General features: G+C 53.1%; 1 protein-coding gene across 6 annotated transcripts in view; it reads right to left on the reverse strand.

Annotated features, from left to right (window-relative positions):
- The window catches only part of RAP1GAP2 (RAP1 GTPase activating protein 2), a 216526-nt gene that overhangs the window by 181594 nt on the left and 10187 nt on the right, over positions 1–24745 (reverse strand). Inside the window, exon 1 of one of the 6 annotated variants that reach the window (XM_086359672.1) lies at positions 20238–20360. The exons of 3 other annotated variants lie outside the window; for them this stretch is intronic. Coding sequence is in view for 2 of the 3 variants with exons in the window: in XM_086359669.1 (XP_086215795.1) it covers positions 2462–2505 (44 nt within the window). In the remaining variant the exon portion in view is untranslated. Of the gene's footprint in view, positions 1–2461; positions 2601–20237; positions 20361–24745 lie in introns of those variants that run through there. 2 more of the 6 variants (XM_086359669.1, XM_086359668.1) reach the window with 2 other exon arrangements.

The following is a 24745-nucleotide window of genomic DNA, read 5'->3' on the forward strand; positions in this document are numbered from 1 at the left end:
CTCTCCAGAGACAGAAAGGGAGGTGAGATTCCCACCGTCTGTGTCTCCTCTTGTTTAGGGGTCACAAACACCAGTGTCACATCACCATCAGCGTCACCACTGCCCCATGTTATCATCACCATGGTTATTCTTCCGGCGTTCAGTCACTATGCCCGACTCTTTGCAACCCCAAGGACTGCACCGAGCTAGGCTTCCCTGTCCTTCACCACCTCCTGGAGTTTGCTCAAACTCATATCCATTGAGTCAGTGATGCCATCCAACCATCACCAATCATCACTATTAGTGCCACCAAGCTAGAGACCCTGGAAAGTTCTTACAGCCACCCCTGTCCAGCAGCTCAGCTCTGCCACAAGCTTCCCATCTACACAATGATTGGGGTCAGCAGGGGGAGGGGACAGGTGTCAGGGGCCACATGGTGAGGACGCAGAGCTGCCCCAGAAATCTCAAGTCAGCACCAAGCCCTGGAGCTGGGGGCGGGGTCCTTTCACTCTGAGTAAACTCCCAGCACCTTCGGGTCTCAGTTCCCGACAGCAAAACAAGCCACACCCGAGGTTCCTAGCCCAGGTCCCTCCTCCCAGCTTCTTCTGCACATGCCTCCTGGGCCCCTTCCTCGGGGCTTCCACGGGGTCCCCAAGGGTCTCATTCCCACCTCTGGAATGCAGACCCTCCTCCTCTCCCATCCCACCCACCAAATAGGAGTAAGGTGGACCCAGGAAGCAGATCCTTGCATTCTGCTGGAATATCTGTCATCCACAGCGACCCAACTGCAACCCCGACCCGTAAGCCCTTAGATTTTACATTTCCTCAAGGAATCTCTTTTCCTCCTTTACAACATCCTTGTGTTGTGGGTAAGGCAGAAACTCCCCACTTATACAGGGGGGAAACGGAGATCCGGAGAGCGGAAGTGTCCCATCTGGGTTCCTCAAAGAGCAAAAGTGCAGCAGCACCTTAACCCTGGGCTCCTAGCATGGCGCCCTCTCACTCCCCTCAACCGCCAACACTCTGGGTCACACTCTGGGCCACAGCAGCTCGGTCCCTGCACCCACATCCACACCTACTCGGGCAATAGAGTTCCCACGCTGGGGTGTGGCCTCCAAGGGCGGGGCCGATGGTCTGGCAGGGTTGAGATGGGGAGATAGGGCAGCCGTGACAACTGAGCTTTTCCCTTTCAGGAAACCAAGGCCCCCAGATTCCTCCACCGCCCCACTGCCATTCATTCACATCACCTGGTCCACCCCAGAGCTAGTGGACACTCACCCCAGCATCCAACAGAGCTCTGAAAATACGACCCCCGAGATTCTCTATACTGTCTGGGGTGGACCAGGGTTCCAGGAATCTGTAATTTAGCCCTCAACCAACTGCAGCATCTCCTCCCTGCTAGCAGCCATCCCGGCGCAATGTCCACTCTAACCCCCCAGCCCCACCTGGAGGCCCTGCCGTTCCATGTCTGGGAGCCCCTGTGCTTCCTCCCACTCTCCCTCACCGCTCATGCCCCCAACCACGGGCCACCCAGCTTCCACACCAGGACAGCCCTGGCCACCCTCCTCCCACCCCAGCACTGGGAACCTCTTTTCTGACAGCGCTCCCAGCCTAGAAGCTGAAAGGAAACCGATAATGAAAACCACTAGACCCGGCTCCCCAGCGGAGGAGAAGCTGCCAGCAGCTGGTGGCCAGAGACAAGTCTTTGACCTCAGTTTCCCCCACTTTCTGGCCCTACAGAGAGGAAAAGAGCCTCTCCCGGGTCTCAGACAGAAACTTCAGGGGCAAAAGGTGGGCACAGAGGGTGAGGGGAGAGGTCAGAGCACAGAACCAGCTGCTGAGGCTCGGACAGAGCTAGGATTGGCTGCAGGGGAGGGAGGGGGCGGGCCCTTGGAGGCAAGCCTGCTGCAGGCTCTGGGCTCACCGCTCACCCCTGCCCAGAGGAGGCCGCCCAAAGGCCTGCACTCTCCCTGCAGCGAAGTCACAAAGATGACCCAGACGGGAACATAACACACGTGCACAGACAAGAACACGAGCAGGTCCAGAAGCTCAGAGGTGCACCCAGAAACAAAGGGCACATAGGGTCACACACGCAGGCATACCCACCCGGCCAGGCACACACCTCACACCCAGTCAGACATGCTCACCTACACACATAGTCTCAGATACACACACATGTTCGCAGTCATCACAGGTGATGAGATGCATGACACAGACACACATGTTCATGAGCCACAGAGTCACACTCCAGCTCCGACCTCTGAATTCCCTCGAAGATTGTACCCAAGGGACAGTGAGGAAAAGCCTGGTGTCTGATGCCCCCCATCCCCCCAGGATCTTCCATCTCCATCTGGCCCAGGCAATCTGAAAGTACCCCCTCCCCACCCTCGCAGTACCGACCAGGTCCCAGCCACAGGCTCAACCAGGCTTCACGGCCAAGTTCCCTTCCACTCCTTCCCCAGCCCTCCCATCTGTTACCCACCATCCGAAGCCCCCAAAGGAGACACTGCGCTTCCTGCCAAACATGGTTGTGGCCGAGGGGCGCCTGGTCCAGCGATGTCCCCGGAGCTGTTGGCAGGACTGCCGCAGCCTGGGAGCAGCGGGGTCCACTGCCTCCCACGAGGGGCGGGGCACCCACTGTGGCACCTCCCCCATCGCCTGCCCCCCAACCCGGCTTCCTGTGGGTGAGGCCGTGGGGTGGGAGGTGTGTCCTGGCCCCCAGGACGCACCAAGACAGGCAGGGGAGGTCGCAGAGGGCAGCTTCCCCTCACCCGGAGGAACCCACAGCTCCGGAAGGGGCTCGGCTGGCAGATTGCACCACAGCCCAAGTTGGCAGCTCTGCCCCACACCTCCCAGGCTTCCTGGAACCCACAGAGGCTGAGGATTCCCATGATTGTGCCTGGGTGGGTGGGGGTGGGGGGACAGAGACCCAGCTGGGAGCCCTGCAGATGGGGGGCATCCCCTGACTCCCGGGGGCTGCCAGAGGTGGGACCTTGGCCTTTCCACTTCACCCTACCAGATAAACCAGCCCCACACCTGTGATCACACTTGCACACATGTGGACACAGTATACGTACACCCACGTGGGCCCAGGGCACACACACACATGAGCACATAGGTACATACAGGACCCACAGGTACACACTGGCACACACATGCTCACATACGTCAACAGACATCCACATACATGTGCACACGGGTACTGCACACTCATATGCAGGTGCATGCAGACAAAAACACCCGTGTGTACACCTCAGGCACACACAACTCCCCGTACAAACACACCCAGGCACACACTCAGATCACACACACACTCCTACCAGCACCCTCACTTACACAGGCACAGGTCTGTGCTGCTCAGACGCCGCCCTGGAGCATCGAGACAGAGGCCAGCAGTGCCGAGCTCCTGCGGACAGTGGCGGAGGTGGCGGGTGGCGCCCTGTCTCTGCTTTTCCCTCTGGAACCACAAGCGAGTGAGTCCTCATCTCCGTCTGCACCAGGGCTGACCCTGCCTGGTGCACGGCAGGCGCTCACTCATGAGAGCCCCGTAGAAGGGCGTGGCACACACACTGCAGCAGCCTAGGGTGCACGCTCAGTCACTCAGTCGTGTCCGACTCTCTGCGACCCTATGGACTACAGCCCACCAGGCTCCTCTGTCCATGGGATTCTCCAGGCAAGAATACTAGAGTGGGTGGCCATGCCCTCCTCCAGGGGATCTTCCCAACTCAGGGATCGAACCTGCATCTCCTAGGTCTCCAGCATTGACAGACAGGTTCTTTACCACTAGCTCCACCTTGGAAGGGTAGAGGGTCACAGACGGGCTGCCAGGCCCCCTCCACCAAGCAATGGCCTCTCCCATTGGCCCCCCTTCCCCAGAGCTGGGAGTCTGTGCTATGGGGCCAGAGGGCTATGCCCAGGTCGTAGACAGAGGGCACAGGCATTTTTATTTTCTTGACTCCTCGTCTGCAGGCAAGGCAAGAAGGGGCCTCAGACCTTTGGGGACAGCAGAGGGGCCAGCCCAGTCCAGGGCTGGGAGTGCCCAGTGTGGGGTCCTCTGCTCCGAGGCAGTGGGCTGCTCAGCAGGAGCCTGGTGGGCCTTGGTTCAGGCTGCACCCTCTACCCCCACCTTCACCAGGAAAGGAAGAATCATGTGGTTCACCTTCTAGGGTTGCACAGACCACTGGCTTCCCATTGGACATCCACTCCACACCCGGATCTGTCATCCCTACCGCACCCACCCAGACTCAGGAGACACTCAGCAGGTACTAAGGACACCTTGGGTCCTGCCTGTCTTGCATCCAGTAGGTGTCTCTCTGAGCAAGACAGCTCTGTGCTCCATCAGCTTCTAGGGGGAACACCGGTCCAGGCCAGGCCAACCACGGCTTCATCCTCCTGGTTCAGGAGTGGACAGGAGACCTAAGCAAACCCACCCTGACTCGCTCCCAGAATGCTTCCCTGCTCTCCTCCCTAGGGTTGCTGAACCACAGGATGGAGCCCCAGATGCAACTCACAGCCTTGGCCCAGGAGTCATGTGGGGTGACTAATAATAATAACAAAATTCCTTTTGCAAAGTACTTACTTTAGCAGTTAGAGGGAGTTCCTGGCAAGCCTATCATTGGAGCCCAGCATCTGATGTGTTTTCGCGTGAGAGAGAGAGAGCTAGGGCTGCCGTCACAGCAAGTGTGGACACTTCCGCCCCCATCTTATCTACCCTTATCAGTATGCATATGTGCCATGTGTGCTGTGTGTCAATGTATTCTAGGGAAGACACGGCTGAGAGATGCTCTCATTCAGGCCCCTACAGTCTGCAGACACCCAGGTTATCACCCAGGTAGGAGACCACTTGGGCCAAGTATTCACAGACCCAGAAGGGACACAGGCCTAGGTCCAAGCATTTGAAGATCAGAAGGGCAGCCCAAGGACCAGGCAGAGAGGAGCATTTCAAGACCAGGTTGGATTCTCCCATCTTGCACGGCAATCACAAAAGACCTGGAATCGTGGGTTTCAGACACCTAGCGAAGGAGCAGCAATGGCCAGGCTGCATCAGCAAGAAGGGGCGCAGAACTCACAGTCTGGACTTGAACTTGAGAGTCCAGAAGGACCTGTGCCCTCCTCGCCCCCCAGGGCCCAGACAGAGGGAAGCAAAGTTCCCAGATAGCTTTTAATTTTACCCCATAAGCTCGGGAGGGAGGTGAGAGCCATTCTAGAGCCTCATCCACTCTCCTCTCCTCAGCGCTCAGGTTCCCAAGCTTTGGAGCTGTGTGACCTCCAGCAACTTACCTAACCTCTCTAGGCCTCAGTTTCCTCCTCCCTAATAGGAGATAAGTGCCAAAGAATTGATGCCTTCAAACTGTGGTGCTGGAGAAGAGTCTCTTGGACTGCAAGGAGATCAAACCAGTCAATTTGAAAAGAAATCAACCCTGAATATTCATTGGAAGGACTAACGCTAAAGCTGAAGCTCCAATACTTTGGCCACCTGATGTGAAGAGCCGACTCATTGGAAAAGACCCTGATGCTGGGAAAGATGGAGGGCAAAAGGAGAAGAGGGCAGCAGAGGATGAGATGGTTGGATGGCACCAACGACTCAATGGACATGAATATGAGAAAACACCAGGAGATAGTGGAGGACAGGGAAGGCTGGCGTGCTGCGTCCATGGGGTCGCCAGGAGTCAGACATAACTTAGCAACTGAACAATAGGGGATGGCTGCCACCAACCTCACAAGATTATAAACATTAACACAGCCCAGGGCTCCCACACCATTCCCGGAGCTGTTACATGTATTATTAGGATTCCACCTTCTCCTTTGGTCTCTCTCAGCCTCCTGCTGCCCCTGCTCTGACCCCTCGGTTTTTCTTCTGGGTGGAGGTGGGCAATAAGGGGCCCACGGCTCCCTGAGAAGGACTGTGAGTCGAGAGAAAAGAGAAGCACTCCGCGTGCCAGGCCCAACCCTCCTGCCTCACCGAGCACAACCCAGCTTCCTCCCAAACCACTGCTGACTCAGCATGTGGGCAGTCAGGAGGGTAGATGAAGACAAGTGACCGGGAAAGGGGCGCTGGGGCAGTGCTGGGTCTGAACTGACTGTAGGCCAGCACTGACCTTTCCATCTCACCACTGCTTCTGAGATGACACCACTTTCTCCCCATTTTACAGTAGGGGACACGGAGGCACAGAGAGGTTAAGGAACCAGCGCGATGGTAACAGAGCTGGGTCTGACTCCAGAGCCCAAGTTCTCAGCCGCTGTCCTGCACAATGATCTGCATCAGCAAATCAAACCTGCCCCCATGACTCTGGGAACTTATAGAAATACCCAGTTCGTGCAGAGCCCATTTTACAGATGGGAACTTATAGAAATACCCAGTTCGTGCAGAGCCCATTTTACAGATGGGGAAACTAAGGCCCTGAAAGCAAGACTCATCTCAACAGCTGGGAAGAAACAACAATGAAGCAGGAAGGAACACACACCCAAGTCCTTCTCTCCTGAGGTTGCTTCCTCACCCTTCCACAGAGGAAGGGCCCACTTTGGATCACCAAGACCCAAGGCCCTGGCTTCCCTGGTGGGAGCCTGTGGGTGTTTCCAGTCCAGCTGAGGAGGCAAGTCCCAGCCAGAGTCCCAGCCCTGGGACAGGGCTCCAGGGAATCCACCCAGTTCTCTGGGCTTTAGAGAAACTCGGAGCTGAGAAAACTGGCCCGGATTAGAGGAGGAAAGGCAGCCCCAGGCCCTGCCAACAGCCCCTCCATCCTGTCTGCAGGTCCTCAGGCAGGAGGGAAGGGTGAGACAGTGTGGTTTCCTCCACTTGTCCTCTCAGCCACCAGCGGGAGCTGAAAGATGAAGCAGCTCCTTTCCCAGGCGTGGGGATGAGGCAGTTACAGGAAGCCAAGGAAACAGATGCTCCTAGAGAAGCAGGCACTAGATCATTCGGCCTGGATCCTCCCCTACTCCAGACAGCGTAAGCTGGCATCAGTACTGAGCCCGCAGTGCTCAGCTCTCCTCCTGGCTCGACCACTGAATCACCTCGAGCAAGTCGCATGCTCTTAGAAGGCTTCAGTTCACCTGGTGAGCCTTTGCTTTCTTTATAAGCCACAGGTAAGGACAAAGCACAACGACAGAAGGACACTCTGGTCCCCAGGAGAACAGGGCGCCATGGCATTTGGAGCCAGCAGACCCACACTGGGTTGGGCATGTACGCCTTGGGATGAAGATTAAACCTCTCACATCCGCTTGGTGATTTACAGTGCCCTGGTCACCTCCCCCTCACCCTGTCTCAAGGGTTAGACTGAATTTCCCATTGCACAAGTTCTGAAAAGCAAGACGATGACCAAAAGAATTACAAGAGGAGTGGTTGTGAAAGCTGGGTTCCAAGGGCGGGACCCTGACATGCGACGACTGTGCAATTTACTCTGATTTGTTCTGTAATCCAGTCTATCAAGAGAACTCCCAGCAACATGACTGGGGACTGGAGAAGCTGAAACATGTGCCATTATTTCAAATTATTTTTAAATAATAATAAGGTATCAGCCTGCAATGTGGGAGACCCAGGTTTGATCCTTGGGTTGGGAAGATCCCCTGGAAAATGGAATGGCAACCCACTCCAGAATTCTTGCTTGGAGAATTCCATTGACAGAGGAACCTGACAGGCTATAATCCATGGGGTCGCAAAGAGTCAGATGTGACTGAGGAACTAACACACTTACCCATCAGATAAGAAAGGTTAAAAAAATTAATAATGATAGTGTGAGGATATAAAGAAACAGGCACCCCATCATTAGTGTGTAGATATTTGGCAAGACTTATCTTTTTTTTTTTTTTAATTTGGCTGCATGAAGTCTTAGTTGTGGCACGCAGAATCTTTGATCTTAGTTGTAGCAATGTGGGATCTAGTTTCCTGATCAGGGATTGAACCCAGGCCCCCTGCATTGGGAGCACAGAGTCTTAGCCAGTGGGCCACCATGAAAAAGCCAAGATCTATCAAAATTTTAAGTGCACACACTGTTCATGCCAATTATTTTGTTTTTAGAGATTTATCTCACTGGTAAACTCATATAAGTTGACAAGAACTATGCACACAGATGTTAACTGTATCATTGTTTATAACAGCAAATAGAATTAGTAACATAAATAACCATTATTTCACTATATTGTGGAACAAGCACACCATGGAACACTATGCAGCCATGAAGAGGGAGGTAGGATTTATATATTATTACATAAAGATATCCTAAAAACTAAACAAACAAAAAGATACCCAACAGCTCATGTAACAGGATCCCCTTAGTTTAAACAGATATGTAAATGCTTGCATATGCCTAGACAACTTCTGGTCCAGGACTGGTTGAATGCAACTGGAATTGGAAATCTGGGGGGAAGGAACTTTTCACTTTATGTCCTTCTGTGCTGTTTGATTTTTTTTTTTTATCAAGAACATGTAATAATTTAAAGGAAAAGTGTTAAACAGATGGTTTGCTAAGAAGAAAGAAGATGAAGAAGAGGAGGAGGAGGGGAGGGGTGGAAGCTACAAAAGCTGATTTCTTTAAAACCTTCTTAAGCTATTTAGAGCTCAAACTGACCGCTGATCCCAGACCTGAGATTGCCTCTTCTACCCTGAACATAAGTCTGTTACCCTGATGATAAGCCTGTCTTACCCCAGAGAGGGGGAACCCAGGTCTCTCAGAGTCTGACTCCACATGGTTCTTCCACCCACTCTGGGTTGTTGTTTTTTATTTGATTGCTTTGTTTTTGGCTGTGCCATTCAGCCTGTGGGATCTTAGTTCATCAACCACAAACCGGGGCCCTCAGCAGTAAGAGCACAGAGTCCTAACCACTGGACCACCAAGGAATTTCCCATCCACTCTGCTTTTAAGCAAAGCGTTTGTGTCTCCATCTCAAGTAAGAAAACTCCAACAAGACCAATATACCACTTTTCTGGGGGAAATTTGACAGCACACATCGGAGTCCTTACGTACATGCCAAGAAGCTTCCAAAATGCAGATCAGGGTCAGTTTGGGCATCTGCATATTTATATGCGCACTACTCTCTAGGTATATTATGCTTCAATAAGTAGCTTTAAAAAAATGCATGCCTTTTGACCTAGAAATACCAAAGGGGGGAAAAAATCAGAGCTGTGTGCCAAGTTGTACTTTTGAGGGTCTCAAGCTAATTGCTACCATAACTACGAAACGCTGGGGGTGATCTAAATTTCCAACAGTAGGAACAGGTGAGAGAAAGACAACACCGTTCAGCAATACAGCTCAACTCAGCCAATAAAAATTAGATGGGAAAAATGTGGGAAAAAACGTTTCCATAAAATGCCAAAAAGCAAAACTTGAATTTGCCATGTTGTTGGCCACCATTTACATAGCATTTACATTGTAGTGTGGGCTTGTGCTTAGTCGCTCAGTCGTGTCCATCTCTTTGCGACCCTGTGGACTGTAGCCCACCAGGCCTCCCTGTCCATGGGACTCTCCAGGCAAGAATACTGGAGTGGGTTGTCACGCCCTCCTCCACAGGATCTTCCCGACCCAGGGATTGAACCCAGGGCTCCCGCATCACAGGCAGATTCTTTACTGTCTAAACCACCAGGGAAGCCCTTACATTGTATTAGGTAGTATAAGTAATCTAGAGATGATCTAAAGTATATGAGAGACCTAAATGACCATCAACAGAAGAATGGATAAAGAAGAAGTGGTGTACTACTCAGACATAAAAAACAATGAAATGTTGCCATTTGCTGCAACTTGGGTAGACCTGGAAGGTATTACACTTAGTGAAACAAGTCAGACAGAGACAGACTGTTACCATTTATACTCCAAATCTAAAAACAAAACAAAGGAATGAATATAACAAAACAGAAACAGACTCGGAGATGTAGAGAACAAACCAGTAGATACCAGAGGGCAGAGGGAAGGTGGTAGGGGGCAAGGCAGGAGGAGGGGATTAAGAGGTACAAACTATATAATAAATTTAAATGGAGTACAATCTTTAAGTTTTTAATTTAAAAAAATAAACTATACGGGAGAATGACAGAAGCTATATGCAAATACTACACCATTTTATATAAGAGACTTAGCATCGCAGGGTTTTGGTACCCTATGGGGTGGGAGATTTATCTCACTGGTAAATTCATATAAGTTGACAAGAACTATGCACACAGATGTTAACCGTATCATCGTTTATAATAGCAAATAGAATTAATAATGTAAATACCATTATTTCACTATATTGTGGAACAAGCACACGATAGAACACTATGCAGCCATGAAGAGGGAGGTAGGATTTATATGTTACTACATAAAGATATCCTAAAAACTAAACAAACAAAAAGATACCAAACAGCTCATATAACAGGATCCCCTTAGTTTAAATAAATATGTAAATGCTTGCATATGCCTAGACAACTTCTGGTCCAGGACTGGTTGAAGAGACCAGTCTATCCATAGAGTCCACAGAGTCTATCCACCTCTCTATGGAGATGGGTGGGGAGTCCTGGAAGCAATCCCCCAAAGACACTGGGGTATAGCTGCCCATGTGATACCAGGCGAGCAAGTTGCAGTAAGTCTCTGAAGAGGATAAAACAGGCTAACACGCTCAGAATCATGGTTTTCAAGTTGGTGCTGTTGTTTAGTTGATAAGATGTGTCTGACTCTTTGTGACCCCATGGACTGTAGCCTGCCAGGCTCCTCTGTCCATGGGATTCTCCAGGCAAGAATACTGGAGTGGGATGCCATTTCCTTCTCCAGGGGATGTTCCCCACCCAGGGATCAAACCAGAGTCTCTTGCATTGGCAGGTGGATCCTTTACTGCTGAGCCACTAGGGAAGCTGTTGTTCAGGAGGTGAGATTAAAAAATCATGATTTTTTTCCCCTTCTTTGTGCTTTCCTAAACTTGCTAAGTTTTCTTAAATAAGCAGGTTTTGCTTAATAGTGAGAAAAACACAATAAATGTTATTTAAAATAATGACATATAAAAGGTAGCAAAAGGAAACAAGAAAGCGGACGGGCCCTGTGTTCTATTAATAAAATAGTGGTTCTCCCATGCTATGGGTGTGAGAACCACCTGGGGCTTGAATAGCATAGGGTCAAACCCCAGCCCTGAGGCTTGCAAGCAGTGTGAACTTGGGCAAGTTTCTCAACCTCACTGTGCCTCAGAGCAGACTCCCCATCTATAAAATGGGGATATTAATGGTACCTACCTCATCAGGCTCTTGGGAGAGGTATATGAGTTAATGCGTGGTAAGCCTTCAAATCAGTGCCTGGCACAGATCTGTAGACCTGTTAGCCAGTACAATGGCTAAAATTCGGATCCCATCGTTCTGGGATGGCAACATCGTTCTGGAATCTGCATCTTTAACAAACTCCCCCAAATGATTCTAATCCGGTGAGAAACACTGGAATGAAACCCAGTAAGATACTCCCTTTATCTTTGGTGGCCCTTGGAGTTATCTACAGGAAAGCTTGGGCACTAGGAGCTGTCTGAGGGGCATTCTCCCTAAAGGAGATGGCAAAGGCAGCTCTTGGCTCTCCCCTATTCTGCTGGGTCACTTCCCACCCTCCCCCTTCTACTGCAGAGCCTCACCTGGCTGCTTCCCTTCCAAAATGGGTGAGAAGGTGGGCATCAGCACCCTCTACAGGCAAGTCTGGGTAGTGCAAGGAGCAAAAGTGGGCATCCTGCTTCTTGCTTCTAGGATGGCAGCCATATCGCCTCAGGCAAAAGGGATGGAGGGATGGAGGAATTCTCTGTATCGCAGGAGACAAGCAGCAACCACCTGCTGTCAGAACACATGGGTCCCAGCCCGGATTCTGACTGTAAATGTAGCTGTGGGGAAATCACGCAGACTCCTGTCGCCTCACTTTGTCCACCTATAAAGAATAACTGCCAACATTTCTTGAGAATCTCCCGTGAACAAGTTATGCCATACCTTTTTATTTCATTTACTCCTTACCACAATCATGTCCTCCATCCTGGAGCCTCAGAAAGATTAAGATTGGACTCCCCTAGTAGTCCAGTGGCTAAGACTCCATGCTCCCAATGCAGGGAGCCCTGGTTTGATCCCTGGTCAGGCAGTGAGATCCCACGCGCTGCAGATAAGAGTCTGAATGCCACAAGTAAAAATCCAGACTGCCGCAACTAAGACCTGGCACAGTCAAATAAGTAAAAATATTTTTTAAATAATAATAATAAAAAAAATATTGGTGGCTCAGTGGTAAAGAATCCGCTTGCCAATGCAGGAGACACAGGTTCAGTCCCCGATCTAGGAAGATCCTACATGCCACAGGGCAACTAAGCCTGTGTGCCACAACTATTGAGCCTGTAAGCCTATAGAGCCCAGGAACCACAACTACTGAACCCCATGCGCCCAGAGCCTTTGCTCCACAATAAGAGAAGCCACCGCAATGAGAAGCCTGCCCACCACAAATGGAGAGTAGCCCCAGCTCTCCGCAAATAGAGAAAAGCCCGCACAGCAACAAAGACCCAGAACAATAAATAAATAAATTTCTATAAAATAATTTTTTAAAGGTTAAGGGACATGCCCAAGGTCACAGGACCCATAAGCGGCTGTAGCAGAATTCAAACCCAGAGCCCCTGCTTTTAACAATTCTGCCATTTCCACCGAAAGTGAGGGCAGTGCTTGATGCGAGATACAGCCAGGCTGAGCACCAGCAAAGCCCGAGACTCTCCCTGGCCCCCTGCCAATGCCCAGCTGAGGAGCAGCCCCAGCTCGGGCCAGGATGAGCAAACCCTGAGATCCCCAGGGTTGGCAAGCTGGGTGGGAGTCCCTCTTCAGACAGATGAACAGTGACTCAGGCAGAGGCAGCCAGGTGGAGGACAGGCAAGAGGAGTGAGCTCTCTCTGATACTTTAAAAAAATGACCTGCAGCTCAAAGCCAGCATGTGCATTTATCCTGACTTCCCCGGATAAAGAAGGGGTTCCTTGTGGGATCTGTGCCTCCAAGCCCAGGGGAAACCCTGCTGGAGCCCCGGCTTCATGGCACCTCCACCAACCCTGTCCCTTGCCCCTTTGAAGGGAGCAGGGCTGACTTAGACTCACATAATAAACAGAGACAGAAAAGGCCTACTCCTCTCAGGGTCCCCTCTTCTTTCCCCACCACTGGCCCTGCCCTCAGAAGGACACTTCACAGGTAGGTGCCTCCTGTATTACATGAGAGTTGGGGGTGGGATTGGGGCTGGATCGTGCAGCTCAGTGAAAACCTGGACCAATGTCTCATCTGAGGCCAAGGGGATCTGTGGCTGGAAGTGCACGTGCCTGCACGCTCCACTGTGTCCAACTGTGTGCGACCCCATGGACTGTAGCCTGCCAGGCCCCTCTGTCCATGGAATCTTCCAGGCAAGAATACTGGAGTGGGTTGCCACTTCCTCCTCCAGGGGATCTTCCCGAGTAGAGTCACCGCCAAAGAAATAGCCCAGTGAGTATGAAATAGCCCAATACATACTGATGGTGTCCCCATTTTAAAGATGAAGAAATGGACACAGAGAGACTGAGTAATGTGCTCAAGATTACACTCCAAAGAAGCGACTGTGGCAGACTGTCCATCCCATAATATACCCCCCATCCCACATGCTCTTCTTACCCCTTGACGGTAACACTCCTCCACTAAGTGATGGTGTATATGTTCCCCCTCCTCTAGCATCCATGTGGATCTGCGACTCTGGCAGAAGTGATGTTGCATCATTTCCAAGGCCAGATGACAAAAGGTGAAAAGGCATGTGAGATCCTCCCAGACGAGGGATCAAACCTGTCTCCTCCATTGGCAGGCAGATTCTTTACCTCTGAGCCACCAGGGAAGCCCCGGATCTGTTCTTGACACTTGCTGCTGTCCTTTCCTGGGCTTCCCTGGTGTCTCAGACAGTACAGAATCCGCCTGCAATGTGGGAGACCCAGGTTCGATCCCTGGATTGGGAAGATTCCCTGGAGAAGGGCATGGAAATCCACTGCAGTATTCTTGTCTGGAGAATTCCCATGGACAGAGGTACCTGGCGGGCTACAGTCCATAGGGTTGCAAAGAGTCAGACATGAGTGAGCAAGTAAGCACAGAGGCTCTTTCTTGCCCCTTAATTCAGCCACCACACTGTGAGGAAGCTCAGTCTAGCACACAGAGAAACCTGTGTAGCGAGGAACCAAGACCTCAGGCCAACAGCCAGGATCAAAGGCCAGACATGTGAGTCACTGAGCCTTCAGACAATTCCAGCCCCAGAAGATGATGGCAGAGCAGATACAGGTCTCCCTTCAATCCCTGCCCAAACTGCAGATTCATGAGCACAATAAGCATCGCTGTTGTTTCAGGTCATAAGCTTCTGGATGGTTTATTAAGCAGCACCAGATAACCAGAACAGGGAACCAAGCGAGCTGGCTCCAGGGCTGTGCACCCGGCCACCCTGCAGTGAGAGACAGCATAGAGAAGGGGTACAGAGCTTAGGTCTGGAGTCAGACATACGGTCATGTTCATTCATTCACCCATTCATCCCATGTTTACTACATCCCCACTGTGTTCCAGACTCTCCACTAGTGTGGAGGGTATTCCAGTGAACAAGACAGACAAATCCCTGCCCTGGGAGGGCAGGGGAGTGGAGTACCAGAGAGGGATAACGTTACACAGGTATTTATATAGGATGATGCGATCCAAAGGGGACTGGGTGGGTGGAGAGCCCTGTTTAGAGGGGATGATCTGAGTTGACCTCTCTGAAGGGGAGACTGTAAGGATGAGATGGACATAGCTTTGTGAAGAGCGGAGGGGACAGCAGCAAGTGTCAAGAACAGACCCGGGGCTTCCTTGATGGCTCAGTGGTAAAGAATCCGCCTGCCAATGCAGGAGACACGGGTTTGATCCCTGGTCTGGGAGGATCCCACATGCCTTGGAGCAGCTAAGCCCATGTGCCACGACTGTTGAGCCTGTGCTCTAGATCCTGGGAACCACAACTACAGAAGCCTGCATGCTCAAGTCTGTGCACTCTAGAGCCTATGCTCCTCAACAAGAGAAGCCACCTCAGTGAGAAGCCTGTGCATCACAACTAGAGAGTGGCCCCTGCTGGCCTCAACCAGAGAAAAGCCCGCACAGCAGAGCAAGACCCAGTACAGCCAATAAATAAATAAAGAAATTAAAAAAAAAAAAAGAACAGTCCTGGCTACACTATTTCCTAGCTGTGTGACCTCGCAGAAGTGATCCAGCGTCTCTGAGCCACCACTTCCTCATAAGATGGGGATGCTTTCAGAACCCACCTCATAGGATTGTGCTGAGGAGCCAGTGAGCTAAAACATGGATCATGACGTATGACCAGGGCCTGGCACAGGAAGAGGAGCTCCATAAATTTCAGTGATTATGCTAAGGCCAAGGCTACTGGTGGGCTGCCTGGAGCCCCAGAGACCATTCTGCTCCCCATCCGACACTGCCAGGCATGGCTCCAAGGGAAGACAATATGAGCAGGGGAGGTGGACGGACCCTCCCACTGCTGCACTGGTGGCCAAGCCACTGAGGATGGGTCAAGTAGACGCAGGGTGCACACCCCTGCCTGAAGATGCTGACACCCAGCCTAGCTTCCCCCCACCCGCTGCAGCCAGCCTGACTCATCTCCTCCACCCAGGGCTCACCCAGCCATCATCCTCAACTCAGAGCTTAAAGGATGGGGCTGGAAATTGGACCGGCTGTCTCATGACAAGCCCCGCCTGAACAGCAGTGGGCAGCCACATGGCCAGTGGGGGAGAAGCAACCTCCTCAAGGCAGAGGGAGGGAGACCGGGACAGGAATGCCGGAGAGCTGGGCAGGGCAGAAGACGCAGGGACCTCAGGGGACCGGGAAGTCCTGCTGGGTAAAACACCACTTGCCATCAGACAGGCACAGCCCCAAGGACCTGGAGAGCACTGGGTGGGTGGCCAGCTCACATCCCCAGAGAAAGAACACGAATAAGTCAGAGCACACAGCAGTGCACACAGACACAAGCTCAGAGGAGCACTGCTTAATCACAGAGATGTGCAGACATGGCAATCCAGCAACATGCCCTCCAGGGACCCACATGCACAGACGTGCACATACATACAGGTGGACCTCACCGTGCCTGAATGCCTGTCACTCCCCTCTAGGTCTTGCTCACCACCAGTCATCTAATTGGCAGGGTCCCCCGGGTGCCCAGATCCGATGCCATCTGCTGAGCCAGGCCTGGCAGGGCCCAGCTCACACACCCAGCATGATCCGGGAAGGAGGCGGACAGCCCTGGATCTGAATTAGGGAAAGAGGTGGAACCCCCGCTGGCCCAGAGAGCAAGTTGCAAACTCAGAACCCAGGCCTGGTCTCAGGCCAGGTTCCCCAGAGTTCAGTCCTTGCCTTGGTGTCCCACCTGCCTTGGGAGCCCCAACAGCTGGTTTGCACTCTTGAGCAGGTGGAGTGGAACCTACTCAAGGATGGTGGCAAACAGAGCAAAAAACAAACAAAAAAGTGTAGCGTGGCAGACTTGATGCAAAACTTTCCTCTAGAGAAGCACCAAAGCATTGAAAAGGGGTGGGCAAGAAGAGAGTGTCATCTGGCTCTTTAAAAGGGGAGGACATGGGACCTCCCTGCTGGTCCAGTGGCTAGGACTCTGCACTCCCAATGCAGGGGGGCCCTGGTCCAGGAACTAGATCCAGCATGCTGCAACGTAGATCCCACACGCCGTGCAGCCAAATAAATAAATAAACATATTTTAATGGGGGGGGGCAGAAATGGATAGGCTGGCATTACTGACTTTGTTTTTAAACTAAACTTGTTAAAAATAAGAGGAACCCCAAACTGTAGAGGAGTCTTTAAATGATTGTAAGTGAAGACAGTGGCTGTTGCAACCGCCCACCCTAGGCTGGGTGTGACCTTGCCTGAAGGCAGAAGGATGGGCACCATGACCGTCGTGTGGCCAGCCTGAGCGGCCCCTGCGCAAGTCAGAGGCCGCCGGACACCTTCCCTACTGTACGACCTCCCCCTGGGGAGGGCCACGTTGCTCAGAGATGGGAGAGGACTGGGAGACAAGGGTCACCATGGTACCATGGCAACAGGCCTTGGCAGAGGCACATCCTTGCCTTCTCCAATCACGGCTCACAACGGGACCCAAGTGTTTGCAGACAGCGCCTCACCTGCCAACGTGGGTGGTGGCCCAGGAAGCAGAGGCAGATGCACTGGAGCAAGGAGGAGGAGGGGGCTTATAGGTGCTGTTCCCTGAAATATGATACCTGCCCTGGCTTATGCCAGGGGGCCCCCAACTAATCCTCAACCAGTGCCATAGCACCCCACTGCTCTCCCGCCAGCCCAGCCTGTCCCTGCCACTCCACACACCCCCAATCCCTGGGCACCAAGGTTGCCCAACTTGCCCCACAGCCCTGGTTCCTCCATCACTCTGGGTTGCCCTCTGCCAATTCGTTTCTCCCCGCCCTTCCCGTTTTCCATTTTCTCTCACCCTCCCCCACCCCTGTGCCCTCTCCTCCCCACTGACTGTAGCCCAGACCAGTGCCCACGACCATCTGCCAACTCCAAACGCCAGCATCCACCCGCCTGCCACCCCTCCTTCAACCACCTGCTTCTGAGATGCTTGTTCCCCTCGCCCCCTCTGCCCACCCTCGGGGCTCCCATGTGCTAGACTGGACAGAGCACTGGGAAAGGCACGTCTGAGCAACCGGCATATTGCCTCCAACTCACAGAATGCAGAGCAGAACCATGCAGGGGTCTGGGAGACTGCGCCACATTCCAGGAAGAACTGACCAGGTCAGGGGCCAGACCCCTGAGTCCCAGATTCTCTGACCAGGATGGGGGTCTTTAGAGGTCACCTAATCCAACCTCCTTCACCACTTTAAGTGACGACTATGTGAACCATCTAGAACATACTGTCTTCCCAAATACACAGAAATATTCCATCATGGAGCCCTCGCTACGGACCCATTGCCATGTTCAAAAATTTAGTAAATACCTACAACCCCAGAGAAGAAAACTGAGGCGGAGAGAAGATTGGAAATTTGCCCAGAGTCACACAGTGTCTGACACCTCAAAGAGTACTTCAAACCATCTCGGTCCCATGTCTTACTCCAGTCACTTCTGCAATGACCGGTTCCTGCAGGCTTCGAGCAACAGCCTACGGCGCCACGTGGCAAGGCTTCCTCAAGGACTCTGGGATCTTCTCTGAAGCCACAGTGTGGGATGCCCACACGAACCTGCTGGGGCTTCACATGTGCAGCCTGGAAGCATGCGGGACTTAACGTCCATGGTCGGGACAGAGCTGATGGATGAACACTTTCCTGTTTCTCTCCCCAACAGGGCAGTTCTGAAATGCATGGTCCTGGGGAGACCTCCCAGGAGAGAGCAGTGGGAAAATTAAAAGCATGCATCCTCCAGTTCTGCTTTGGGAAAACACAGGTGGAGACACAGAGAGAGAGTTGAGAGGTGGAGCTGGGATTCAACCCAGGTCTGAGTCACAACACAGCCTTGTCTGCTGCTGCCACCACCATCCATGCCAACGTCCCCGTCCCTTAAGGTTCAAGTCATTCTGAACCACAGTGACTCAGCCACACTTGATCCAGACCTGGCCATGGGAAGGGGTGGGGGGTGGCAAGGGTGCCTGTGGCAGGAGGGTCTTCTTCTCTGGAACTGAGGCCGTGCATATGTGTACTAGGTCGCTTAAGTCGTGTCTGACTGTTTGGGACCCCATGGACTGTAGCGCACCAGGCTCCTCTGTCAATGGGATTCTCCAGGCAAGAACACTGGAGTGGGTTGCCATTTCCTATTCCAGGGGATCTTCCAGACCCAGGGATCGAACCCATATCTCTGACATCTGCATTGAGAGGCGGGTTCTTTACCACTAGCGCCATCTGGGAAGCCCGGAACTGAGGCCACCTCCCAACAAATCACCCAACACCCTGGGCTAAGCGGGCTGAGTGGAAATCCCAGCCAGATGTGCCCACGCCTACTCAACTTTAGCATCTGCCTCTGCCCAGAAATTCGGTGACTCCAAGCCCCCATCCCATCCAATCCCTCCACAATTCTCAACATCTTAGAAAGGAGAAGGAACCTGAGGTAGCTTTTGGAAGCCTGAGCAGCTGGATCTATAAGACACCCACCCTGCCCCATTCCAGAACTCAGAATATCCAACACACTTGCTTGGAGATGAGGGAAGAACACCCCCCCAACTGCTGTCCACCTCTCAAAGATGTGGGGGGACTTTCCTGGGGGAAATCACTGATGGAGACCTCACATGTCCTGAGTCACTCTTTGCCTCCTGACTCCTCCGCAGCTGGGCGAGCTCTCTGTTTACTCCTTACTCTGCAGCAGGAAGACCAGGGGAGGGGGGAACGGGTGCCTTCTCCCTTCTCCGTGGGAAACTGAGGCCCGTGGGGCTTAAGGGACCGCCCCAGGGTCATCAAGCATGAAAAGAATCAGAGAGCCCTGGAGCCCAGCCCAGGACAACCCTATTATTCTCCACGGAGGCTGCTCCATTGGGGGCCACTCAACAGAGACAGATCCCAGCATTCAGACCCCAAACCCCACTTGCATATAAATGCCCTTTGGTCTGTTAAGTAGGGTGTAGAGGAGCCACACAGACGGAGAGAAAGAAGGGTGTCTTCCTCAACCAGCTCCCAGGTCAGGACTCATAGTGTGCCCCGGACCCCCACCCAGGGCAGGCACCCCCACACTCATCACTCAGGGCCTCCAAAGGTGAGCATTACGCTGGAGCCCAGCCCTGCTCCAAAGGTCCACAGAGGCCTCTCAGACAGCGCCCCCACCGTCCTGGCTCCCCTCCCTGCAACAGGCACAGGTTGGAGTGAGGCCGGGGTGGGGTTTATGTCCTTTAGGAGGAAAAAAAAAACAACAACAACAAACCAACTCAGCCTAGCTCCAGGGTCCTTCCTGGAGGTCCTGGCTTTTTCCTTTCACCACCACCACCTGTAAACACCCCAGCTCTGACCTCCACCTTGGTCATTCTCCAGCCAGAGACTTTGACAGAGCCTGGGCTGACGTCTCCCTCACCGCAGAGACACCCCAGACGTGTGTGCGCCATGCCCCACCGGTAGGGTGTCTGAGGACAGTCACCCCACTTCCCAAACAACCCATTACGCTGAACTGCTCCGTGGAATCGCAGCACAGAGCTCACTCACGTCCACACGAGCTGAGTTCTCTGCAGACACACGCATTTGCCCTCACCACATACACCCCAATTCCACCCTGGGTCCAGTCCCACCCAAGACCCGCGTTCTGATCCCCGCTAACTACGGGGTCGCCACCCAGCCCCAGCCCCTCTGACCTGCGACGCCGGCGCCCGCGGGCTCACTGCTCGACGTGGACGGAACGGCAGCAGTCTGTCGCGGCGGCGTCCCCCGTCTCCATCCGGCCGCCAGCCCCCTCCTCCTCGGCGGCGGGCTCCCCCGGCCGCCCGCCCCGCCGCGCGCACCGTCACCGCGGCGCGCGCGCGCGCACCCCGGCCGCGGCACAAAGCGGCTCCCGCGACCCGCCGCCGCCGCCGCCGCCGCCGCCGCCCGCACACCTGGCGGGCGCGCCCCACCGCCGGAGCCGCGCACTCGCCGCCCGCAAGCCCGCGCCTGGCCCAGGCGGGGCCCTCCTGCTGCCCTCCGCGACGCCGCCGCCGGGGTCCGCGCCCAGTTCCCGGCGATGCCCACTCAGTTCGCCCGGCGCCGCAGCCGCGTAGCTGCGGGAGAATGGGAGGGAGATGGAGGGGCGGGCACGCTGGGCCGGAGAGGGCACGGGGGCGGTGGGGGTGGGTACGGCGAGTCCCGGGTGCGGCGCCGGGGATGCTCGCGTCGCTGCCGCCAGGGGACTGCCCGAGGCGGCTCCTCGGAACAAAGGCGCCGGGCGGGGCAGGCGCGCCCAAGGGACCCAGGGGAGCGGAGGAGGGGACAGCCCACCTGCCCGCAGAAGTTCCTGGGGGATGGGGCCCCGGGCGGGTGGGGAATGGAAATGGGGAAAGATCTGCGGGAAGACACTGGGGTTCTCCCCAGCTCTGCGTGCGGCGGGACTGGGGAGGGGGTGCAGTGCTCTCTGGATTTGGAAGTGGGAGGTTTCAAGGACTGCCGGAGTCCTTAAAACTGCCTCTGCCTTGGACCTGGCAGCCTGGAGCTTTCATTCATTCGCTGCACAGACATCCTCCCAGCTTCGGCCAAACCAACGATGCTCCTGAACTTGAAGGGGCTGACGGCAGGAAGGATGCCCTGTGGGGCCCCTGAAATGCTTGAGTCTTGCTCCCTAACCTCCACTAGGGGTGGCCTCTGACTATGACTTGCACATCTCAGTGATGGGAAGCTCACCCCCTCAAGACGCAGCCCACGCTGTACTCAGGCAGCTCTGGACGTTAGAAAGCCCTTCCTTTAATTGCACGGACATCTGCATCGCGTCCATTTGTTGGCCAAGGCCTCACTCTGCTCTGGCCACAAAATCTAGAACGTAGTTAGGGCCTTGTCACTGAGATTCTCCTTCCCATGTTCTTTCCCCTCCCCAGCATTTATTTAACACCTTTTGCCAGCAGCTTCTCCCTGTGGCTGCCCTCTTGTGTCCTTCAGGCAGGACTCTCAGCTCAAATGTTTCCTTCCCAGTGGGCCCTTCCCTCTCGTCCAGAGTTCCCACCCACCCGTTGGTCCATCTTTATCTGATGCCCTGTTTGAGTTTGTTCAGCACTCTGATCATCTCAGGAAATTCTCTTATCTGTGTGTCTACAGACTGTCTCTCCCACTAGAATGTGTGTCCCTTAGAGTCAGGACTCTTGTCTTCCTTAAGACAAGGCATCAAAACCCCAGGGCCTGACCTGGAGCAGGGTGGAAAGACAAAAGGAAAGCGAGTTGCCAACTCACCCTCTGAGACCTTTCAGCAGCCTGACCCGTCACCCCAAAACACAACTTGCTCAGCCATTCGAGGGTAATATCCAATATGGAATTAGCTGAGAAATGTGCTCAATCTCTGTCCACAAAATAAATGAGGAAATGATAGAGCATTCCGTGGTATATTAGTGTTAGTTGCTCAGTCATGTCTGACTCTTTGCAACCCCATGGACTGTAGCTCTCCAGGCTCTCTGTCCATGGAATTCTCCAGGCAAGACTACTGGAGTGGGTAGCCATGGCCTCCTCCAGGGGATCTTCTCAACCCAAGGATCAACCATCTGAGACAAAAGACCAGGACTTTCCCTCTGCAGCTCTGGACTCTGTCCTGAGCTCTTGAAGCCCCAAGGTGCGAGCATTTTCTTAAATCATACCCAAGCTTCAACTGGAAGCCCTCAGGTAGCTGATCTGCTCAGCCTGCTATCCAGGTGCAGACAAAATTGGAGGCTTAAAATAGACTTCTCCTTTAATTTCTGTTAAACTGTACCTTTTATACTTGGACTTGGACTCCGGCCTCCAGGACACTTCGAGTCCAGTTCTGCCATCTTGTCCATTGGGATGGTGCCCAGGTTCCTGCCATCAGCAACATCACCAGCATGCTGTCTACAGCCTTTGTCACCAAGTCCCTCATGAACGCACTGAGCAGTCTTGGCAAGCGCAGCCCACTCATCAACCTTCCCAGCCGTGCCCGCCCCCAGCCCACACTCCTCTGTGTCACCTGTAAGGCTTTGAAGGGAAGACAAGAACAATTTCTTGCTGAAACGCAGAACCACTGTCTCCTGCTTTACCACCCCCAACCTAACTTCTAGTCTGGAAAACTAACTGGAAAAGCAAATAACGCTTTCCCCAGCAGGATGGGTTCCCAGGGAATTCACTTGCTGCCAGTGGTCCCCTATCTCTTTCCTTGCTAAGTGCCCCCAAACCATCTCTTTAATAATAGACTCTGAAACCTGATTAGGACTGATGCTAAGCTCATTTATTTATGGTTTGTGAACTTATTTCCTCTCTGTAAAGATACAAATTACTTTCATCATCTCCCACTTTGGGACATATGTCCTATTCTCTGAGAGGGAGTGTGCATACTGGTTGTGAGCACTGCCACTGACTCTGTGCCTCAGTTTTGTCATCTGAAAAATGGGGAGAACAACAGTACCAGATCATAGCATTGTTATGAAGGGTAGATCAATGTATGCCTGCAAAGCATTTATAACATGACATGCAATAAATACACATAATAAGTTAGTACCACTTTCATTATATAAGAGTAATAGTTTTTTGAGTGCTTAGTCTCAGCGCTATGGCAGCCTCTTCTTCAAGTCCCTTGGGAGGTAGCCCTCTCAGATATGAAAGCTAAAGTTATTTCAAATGGCTCCATCCTATGATTGCTTCCCTCCTCCATGGACTCAGCTAGGCTCCTGTGACTCTGAAAAGCATTCTTCTTCTTTGGCTCAAAAAAGGTTTTGCCTAAAGTCACCCACATGGGCAGGCGGTCTCAGCCTCCTCTTCTTCCCTTGTATCTTGGGTGGGTGTAGCTGACCCATCCTGGTCTTGGAACTCGCCTCCCTTCCAGCCTTCCTACCTGTGAGCCTACATTATGTTCATTTGTCCTTCACCTGGTGCCTGTTTAATAAGCTCCTTCTCTGGGCTGCTGCTGCTGCTGCTAAGTCGCTTCAGTCGTGTCTGACTCTGTGCGACCCCATAGACGGCAGCCCACCAGGCTCCCCCATCCCTGGGATTCTCCAGGCAAGACCTCAGAATACAGATGAGGACAAGAGGGAAAAGGGCCTGCCCTCATGGAGCTCATATTCCAGGGGAGCCACGGGCAATGAACAGATAGGCGAATAAAATAATGTCAGGTAGCACGGGAGTTTTGATGAAAGGAAAGGACGTGAGGGAGAAACTGCTTTCCGTCAATCAGATGGTGCTCAGCCTGCAATAGGGCTTTGCAGGTTGCCTGAAACTGCAATCTGCCCTTCACGTCTGTGTCTCACCAGCGTGCTTGCAAGGCAGCCTTCTTCTCTGTCTCTGAACGCATTCACGACCTACGCTCAGGATCACATTGCCCTCCTCATACTCCTGCCTCAGGCTCGAGGGGCTTTTCAGTCTCTTCTCTGCGCTGTGTACAGTCTGCCCTTCGGAGTTTAGAGCATTTGTCTAACCTCCTGTTTCCTGAATACCAAGAGTTCCGGGTGGCCTGAGTTGCCTTTCCCAGGGTTCCTATCACTTCTCTGTGCACACGTGCTAAGTCGCTTCAGTCGTGTCCAACTCTGTGCCACTCTTTGGACTGTAGCCCACCAGGCTCCTCTGTCCGTGGGATTCTCCAGGCAAGATTACTGGAGTGGATTGCCATGCCCTCCTTCAGGAGATCTTCCCAACCCAGGGATCAAACCCACATCTCTTATGCCTCTGCATTGGCAGTCGGGTTCTTTACCACTAGTGCCACCTGGGAAACCCTATCATTTCTATATCATCGTTCAGTTAATTATTCCTCCTTGAGCAGAACTGGATCCAGAGTTCCTGTTCCCCTCACTGCTTCTGGTACCTTCTGAAATCGTCACTGAGACAAGAGAGAGCAGACTCGCTGCTCTTAGCTAAGTAGGATTCCCAGCAGATGTCTGGGGAGGTGAGGTCTACTAGCATCACGGAACCTTATTCCTGGGGCCAGTTTGGGGAGATGCAATAAGAGCATGGTCTCTGTTTACTTACTGGCCAGACCAGGGTGTTCCCCCAAATGACATTACTTCCTTTCTTCTTTTATTCAGCCAACCCTGGGAGGAAAGACCTGTTCATTCTTGGCTTCAAAAGTGACAGTGTTAGTCGCTCAGCTGTGTCTGACTCTTTGCGACCCCATGGACTATAGCCCACTAGGCTCCTCTGTTCCTGGGATTTTTCCAAGCAAGAATACTGGAGTGGGTTGCCATTCCCT

The sequence above is a fragment of the Bos grunniens genome, chromosome 19 (assembly GCF_055505025.1).
Source record: "Bos grunniens cultivar Pamir isolate PY7600 chromosome 19, Bosgru_T2T1.0, whole genome shotgun sequence".
NCBI lineage: Eukaryota > Metazoa > Chordata > Mammalia > Artiodactyla > Bovidae > Bos > Bos grunniens.